General features: G+C 66.5%; 1 protein-coding gene across 1 annotated transcript; it reads right to left on the bottom strand.

Moving 5' to 3' along the window:
• Positions 1–3971: 3971 nt before the first annotated feature.
• On the bottom strand, positions 3972–4719 carry EMIHUDRAFT_96665 (hypothetical protein; the record flags this gene model as incomplete). The annotated part of the gene is made up of 2 exons (XM_005761759.1): positions 3972–4209; positions 4574–4719. 2 exons carry the CDS (start codon positions 4717–4719, stop codon positions 3972–3974), a joined length of 384 nt encoding a protein of 127 aa, XP_005761816.1.
• Positions 4720–7443: the final 2724 nt, after the last annotated feature.

Below are 7443 nucleotides of genomic sequence, written 5' to 3'. Positions count from 1 at the left end.
CTCGTCAATTCAGGGGGTTGTAGGTCTTCGAGCAGGTACGCGCCGACGGTACGCCGACCTCGTACTGCGAGGGAAGCGGCAGCGACCGAGGAGGCGACGGTGAAGTGGGCTGCCGGCATGCCGGAGATGGCGACGCGGGCCTGCGCGAGGGAGAAGGGTGGAGGCAGGCGGGAAGGCGGGCGGGCGGAGGGGGGGGGGATGATCTGGAGGGGGGGGAGGGGGTGGGGTGGGGGGAGGGAGGGGCGAGGGCGCCGCGGCCGGCACCTTCTCCGGACACGGCCCGCCGCCCTTCATGAGAGCTGAGAGCCCGTCCTCGTGCGGGGACGAGCCCGAAGAGCGCCGCGTAGGGCTTCTCACGCAGTGAGACATGGCCGGGTCGAACGCCGCGTCGACTGGAGCGGCGATGACGGCGGTCGGGTCGATGTCGAGGACGGGCCGAGACGTGACAGTGACCGCGCGAACGCCCTGTGGGGCCGGGGAGCCGGTGCGTCATTCAAGTGCTTGAATGGGAGGCACCCACGGGGCGGTAACGCAGCGGCGCACCGCACTCTCGTCCGCGATGTCCGTGTAGCACTCGGTGGTCGCCTGCGACAAGCCGCCGCGGTGCGGTTGTAGGCCTTCGAGCAGGTACGCGCAGACGGTACGCCGACCTCGTACTGCGAGGGAAGCGGCAGCGACCGAGGAGGCGACGGTGAAGTGGGCTGCCGGCATGCCGGAGATGGCGACGCGGGCCTGCGCGCGAACGAAAAGGGCTGTGGAGGCAGGCGGGAAGGCGGGCGGGCGGAGGGGGGAAGACGATCTGGAGGGGGGGGAGGGGGGGGTGGGGGGAGGGAGGGGCGAGGGCGCCGCGGCCGGCACCTTCTCCGGACACGGCCCGCCGCCCTTCATGAGAGCTGAGAGCCCGTCCTCGATGCGGCGAGCCCGAAGAGCGCCACGTAGGGCTTCTCGCGCACACATGGCCGGGTCGAACGCCGCGTCGACTGGAGCGGCGATGAGGGCGGTCGGGTCGATGTCGAGGACGGGCCGAGATGTGACAGTGACCGCGCGAACGCCCTGTGGGGCCGGGGAGCAGGTGCGTCATTCAAGTGCTTGAATGGGAGGCACCCACGGGGCTGGAGGGTGCAGCGGACGGTCAGTGAGAGCGTGCCTGCTGGCCCTCTTGAGCTCCGTCGGCTTGGCGGCCATCGCAGCTCCCGGCCCAGCCGGCGCGCCGGCTGCGCAGGTAAACAGGTGACGCGCGGTGTCGGATTGGCGAGACGCAAGGCGCTTAGCGTCGGGGAGGGGCATAGCGGGCGCGTGGGGCTTGGGGGGGGGGGGGGGTGCGCCTGCCACTCGCGAAAGAAGCAAGGAGAGGCCGCGCACGATCTAGACGCGCCGTCGGGGAGTGAGCCTGGCGGGGTTGAGCGAAGCCTCTCCCACTGCGGCGAGAGGCAGGCCCTCCCTCTGCGTGAGGCATGCCGGCGCTGCATGTTCATGTTGCACGCATTCCGAAGCAGGGTTGGGGTGATAGGGTGCGGCGGGGGTGGGGGAGGCCGGAGGGAGGCGGGAAGGCGAGGCGCTGGCACGGAGAGTGTGCGCGTGCTGCGCGCCTGCTCGAGGCCAGGACGCCGTCGGCACGACGGCCCGGGCTCTGGCCCTCCCGTGAAGAGCCCGACGGCCTTCTCGAGTAGGATGCCCTCGCCGAGCAGGCAGCGGCCCCCGGCACAGATTGCTCCTCGCCGTCCTCGCCAAGCATCGCCAGCGGCTGCGCGGAGGTGGGGAGGTGCAGTGTCTGGTGAGAGGAAAGGAAGAGAGGGGCCGCGATGAGTCGGGCGATAGACGGGGCGCGCGGGGGGGATGATGGCGGCGCGGTCCTCCCGGCCGCGGGTGGGGCGGTTGCGAGCGGAGCTCGGGTGGCGAGGAGGAGGCGGGCTGTGCAAGAGGGAGAGGAGGGGGTGCGGGGAGGACTACTGGCCTGCACGAGCGCCGTGATGCCGATCGGGCGAGCTTCTGCTGGTCGAGACCATCTGTGGGGGGAGGGGGGGGAGGGGGGGTGGCTGCTGTGGCGTGAGGGCAGTGGTCACCTTGAATGGTGCCGCGGGGCTGGAGGGTGCAGCGGACGGTCAGTGAGAGCGCGCCTGCTGGCGGCGAAGAGGACGGGCCGGTGGGATGCTGGACATGGCGTCGCGGACCTGCGCGCGTGCGCGAAGAGGAGGGTGTCAGGCGGCGGGCGGCGGGCGGGCGGGGCAAGGGGGAGGGAGGGGGGGGGGATGGAGTGTCGCGAATCGTGGAAGGGGCGCAAGCATCGCGAAGGGGGAACGGGCGTGTGGTTGAAGGCCAGCCCTCGCGATGAAACCGCGCCTATTCCACGACTCGCGAAGGGGGAAGTGAGAGCGGGCAGTGTGGTTGAAGGCCAGGATCGAGCCGCGCACCGAGCAGCCGAGACCAAAGTGCTGGTGCCGCGCACAGAGTCGTCGACATCACGTGCTCGCCTGCTGCATGTTGCGCGCGAAGCAGGCTGCGCGCGTTGGGTCGGCGGGAGGCAGGGGTGATAGGGTGCGGCGGGGGTGCGGGGGGCTGGAGGGAGGCGGGAAGGGCGAGGCGCTAGCACAGAGGGCGTGCGCGTGCTGTGCGCCCGCTCGAGGCGTGTCGGGAGGCGGGGCGGACGCAACGAAGAAGAGGGGGCGGAAGCGAGTGTGCAAAGAGGGAGGGGAGGGGCTGAGGGCGGGCAGGAGGGAGGGGGGGGGGGGGGGGGGCGGACGGAGGGCCCATCCCTTTGCCTCGTCCGGGGCGAAGCGGCACCTGCAGCGAAGGTTCTGAGAAGGTTCTGGGCTGGCCACGGTGTACACAGAGAGCGTGCGCGAGCTGCGCGCCTGCTCGAGGCCAGGTCCCTCTCGGCTCGCCCCGGGATCTCCACCCCTACGAGCCTCATGAGCAGCGCGGGTTGCCCGAGCACTCAAGGCACAAGGGATGGGATGTCAGAGCGGGCAGAGGCCTGCGTCATGACGATCAAGGGGAGGATGATGACGACGGTGAAGAAGCAGATGGCGACGTTGTTGATGAGGATGTTGACGAGGATGGTGACGAGATTCCATGGTGACGAGGATGGTGATGAGGATGGTGAGGATGGTGATCGAAAAATGCGGGTGGCGCAAAGACGTCGACTCGCCGCATATATGCTCATGCAAAGCAGGCGTGCCGCGTGCGCGAGGCCGGCGATGTAGCCGACGGTGGAGACCGCCCAAGTACGCTTGCCAAAGGTGCCGCCGCCGACGTTGAGCCAGCCCGCTCCGTGTGATATGCGCGTGTTTTTTGGGCGGGGCTTGTGTCAACGGAGCTGCGTCTGTTTGGGACTAGCTTGGGATGGCTGGCGGCGGGCCTCTGGTTGACTTGACGGACACCTGCGAGGGCCGGGTGCGTGTGACGAAGCGCCGAATGCCGGCGGCGAGCGCGAGGGGCGCACCTCGAGCCTTCAGCTAGCTGTGCACAGAGAGGACGAGCGTAGGTGATCGCGAGACAGCGAAGGTGGGGGTTCGTTACGTGAAAGATAAAAAAAAACCGTACGCTTTAAGCTTCTCGGGCACCCCGAGGCCCATACGGTTGGCCGCCTTACCGGGTAGTGAAAGAGCTCGGGCCCCGGGGCCTTGTGCGTTTACGTGATCTGTGATGATCTGTGATCTGTGAGGGTCCGCCCGCAGGCGCATTTTGTATACCGAGCGAGGCGGTGCCCGGTGCCGAGCGCAGGCAGAGCCCACAGGTCGGACCTTAAGACAGCATTGTAGATCCCTGGGCGAGGGTGGTGGAGAGGGCGGTCCGGCGGCGGAGCACCCACCTCCTCCCGGCGTGCCGGGACGCGGGAGGCAGGATGTCACCCCCCGTGATCCAGACCGCCCCGTTGGAGGTAGGCCGCTCGTCTAGCCAATCAGCCTTAATTAAGCGAGCGGCCTGGCCGTTGGAATGGCCGGGTGGAGAGAGGGGCTCGCCGACCCCCCTCACGGCTCCACCAGCTTTTGCTTCAGACTCGGGTTCTTGACCGACATGCGTGACGTGCGGAACGCCGTCGGCCCCATCAGGGACAGGCGGACGGAGGCCTCCATGTCCAGGATGGGGTGCTCCGTCGCTCGTGGCCCGCCCGGCAGCTGTGTCGTCCCGTTGTAGACCGCCATGCCCAGCAGTAGCAGCCCAAAGCCCCCGAGCTGCACAAAGCTGGCGGCACCCACCCTTCCACGCCTCGCCGTACGCGCCCGCCGTCACCTCGTAAAAGAGGAAGAGCTGCACCGCCCAGGTTAGCGCTGGCCGCGCGTTGCTAAGGATGGCCCCCCAAACCGACGAGAGCTTCTGTGACGCCACCGCGCGAGAGTTCGTGAGGCGCGGGCCGGCCGGGGCCGGACAGGGGTTGGGCCTCTCTGCGCGCCTGCATGACGATCTTCAGCATGCTCGCGTTCAAAGTAAGGACGAGCACGCTGTTGAACAGCTCCAAGGGGGTCAGTGATGGGGCAAGTGGCGGGGCGAGTGGGTGAACGAGACTCGAGAGGGGCGCCTGTAGATGCCCAGCAGAAGCTGGATGAAGGGGGAGCGGGAGAATTTGTGCCACGTATTGTAAAAGTCCTCGAAGCGGCCGTGGTCGTCTCCAGGGAGATGGTAGTACGCCGGGTACACGACACAGAGCGTCAGGACGACGCCTGCGAGCCCCATGCAGCCACACCACAGCACCAGAGGCGGCGTGTCGAGCTCGGACATCCCACCTGCACTGGTGTTGTCAGATGTGACGATCCCAACCACGCCAACAATGAGGACTCGGCGGAGAGATTGTCTCATCTCCTGAGCCGTGAGCGAGATTGTGATCTCGCGATAGTGAACGAGATTGTGATCTTGCGCTAGCGCCCGCGACGGGCCTTGCCATGTATCGATCACATGGCGAGCTCGTTAGAGAGGTTGTGTCTCATCTCTTGAGCGAGATTGTGATCTCGCTGCAGTGCCATGCGGCGGCACAAGTCGAGCTGTGAACACGCGGTGTGAACGAGCTCGGCAGCGAGATCGTCTCATCTCTTGAGCGAGGTTGTGATCTCGCGGTAATGAACGAGATTGTGATCTCGCGCGAGCGCCCGCGACCCGGGCCTTGCCATGTATCGATCACATGGCGAGCTCGGTAGAGAGATTGTCTCTCACGTGGCCAACGCGGTTAGACCAAGTATCATCCACACGGTGTCGCGCTGGGCGTGTGGCTGGGCGTTCAAACAAAGCCCCGCTCGCAGTCCCCAACGGGGGGAGGTGTGGGACAACGAGCCGCCCTTTCGATTTCAGTTTATTTGTCGCGCCGTTGAAGGCTGTTGAAGGCGGGCGTCGTGTGTGTGCCCCGCAAGCGCCACGTTGAGCCAGAAGATCTGCTCGCGTGGCCACGCGCCATGCTGAGCCGCCAGAAGAGGTTCGCGGTGGGCGGCCCCTACCTACCATCCTACCTACTAGGTACGTGGGCCCGTTAGTTAGTCTCAGCCCGCTGAGTGAGTGAGGCGTACGAGAACCCGAAGGTAGTGACTTAGCGGTAAAACACCATCATGAAGCTACCCAACGCCGCCCAGAAAATCCACTTCGAAAGAAGCAGCCGCAGCAACTCGAGTAAAAAAAGATCCACGCCGAAGAACCCGCCCGGCACGGCGCGCCGACAATGCGCAAGGCGGGCGTGTCACAGAAGCGCACTTTCGATGACGGCAGCCGGAGCGCTGGGTGTAACGCGCCGCTGCCGGTGGGTGAGTCTCTGAAAGCGACGCCTGTGCGGCGGGGCTCACGGCATCGACGGGCGGCTTCAGACGCATGGCTCAACCCGTGGCATGAGCTGCAGCATGCCCGTGCGCCGGCTGCGGCCCCATCAGCGGCGGCAGAGGCGACGGGGGCGGGGGCGGGGGCGAGTGTGGCTTCGACGGCCTCGGCCGGGCCTGCGGCATCGGGGAACGCGCGTGGTATGGAAGGGTGCTCGGGCCAAGTGGAGGCGGAGGCTGCAGAGTCGGTGACAGCGATGCAGGTGGGGGGAGCGGGGGCGGATGCCAAGATCGAGGCGTCGTTAAGGGCTGTCGATGTCACCGAGATTGAGGGTGGCGGGACCTTCTGCAGCGCTCCTGCTTGCGGAGCGGTCCCCGAGGTGACACTTCCTAGACACTTCCTACCACTCCTAGTTAGCACCTCCTGACACCTCCTAGACACCTCCTAGACACCTCCTAGACACCTCCTACACGCCCCCTACACACTGGTAGACACCTCCTACACGCTCCCTGGCACACTTCTTGGCGTTCCCGACCGCGGCCGCACCTCAGGTCAGTAGCAGCGGAGCGTTTAAAACAGCAGAGGCAAGAGAAACACCTCAGGTACCCTGTGAGACAGCGGAGATATAGCCGAGATACTGGTGTAGCCGAGAGGAGGCTATCTCTCCGCGCGCCCGAGATGTCTCTCGGCTATCTCTCCGCCCCGGGTAGAGTCTCTCGGTACCCTGTGAGGCGGCGCTCAATCACATGCACTGCATTGGGTGTGTCTACGTGGTTCGGCGCTGTGTGCGCGACAGCGATGCCGCAGAGACGCGTGAGCTGCGCTGCGCCGGCACAGCCACACGGGCACCGCGCTTGCGCTGCTCTGGGGGGGGTGTCGGGGCGGTCTTATGGAGCTGTCCAGGAAGGGGCTGGGAGGCGGTGCAGGTGTCTGTGCAGCGCCGTGCGGCCAGCCCCGCTCTCGTAGTGTCTGGGAAGTGTCTGGGAAGTGTCTAGGAAGTGTCTAGGAAGTGTCTAGGAAGTGTCTAGGAAGTGTCTAGGAAGTGTCGCATTCACCTCGCGCGTCTTCCGGCTAGGTGCGAGGAGGGCACTGCGCCGCGGCTCTGCCCACGCCAAGTCTTCCTCAGGAGACAACCCCGCAGGGCAGGTGCCAGCAGACAGGTCAGACGAGGTGTAGCCGAGAGGCGCATCTACACACACACACACACACACTCACACACGCAGCTCTCTCCCCCACCCGTGCGCACTGCGCTGTGCACTGTCAGTGGCTGTGCACTGCTGACTGCCCGACGAGTGCAGGCGGGCGAGCAGTCAGTCCGCCAGGAGGGGGGCGAGGGGTAGTATAGTCGGGAGGCGGCGGCAGAGGAGGAGGAGAGAGGGAGAGGGGGGAGAGGGGGGCGAGGGGGGGCGAGGGGGGCGGCGAGGGGGGCGGCGAGGGGGGGGGGGGGGGGGGCGGGACCAAGGGCAAAAAAATTTTACACCCCTCCTAGCTCGGAAGACGGGGCACACACCCCCGCTGACCCTGCGCCCGATTGAGGCCCCCCCCAAGAAAAAGGGGGAAAAAGGGGAAAAAAGGGGAAAAAAGGGGAAAAGGTGGGGAAAAATTGGAAAAGGTGGGGAGGCCACCGGCCGTATCACCCTCGACACAAAAAGCGCCGCAAACCTCGAGCACTAGTTGAACACAAGACTGCGTCTTCCCCTTTTAGGC

Source organism: Emiliania huxleyi, assembly GCF_000372725.1.
Source record: "Emiliania huxleyi CCMP1516 unplaced genomic scaffold EMIHUscaffold_7, whole genome shotgun sequence".
Taxonomy (NCBI): Eukaryota; Haptophyta; order Isochrysidales; family Noelaerhabdaceae; genus Emiliania; species Emiliania huxleyi.
This window is presented reverse-complemented; position numbering and strand designations above follow the sequence as displayed.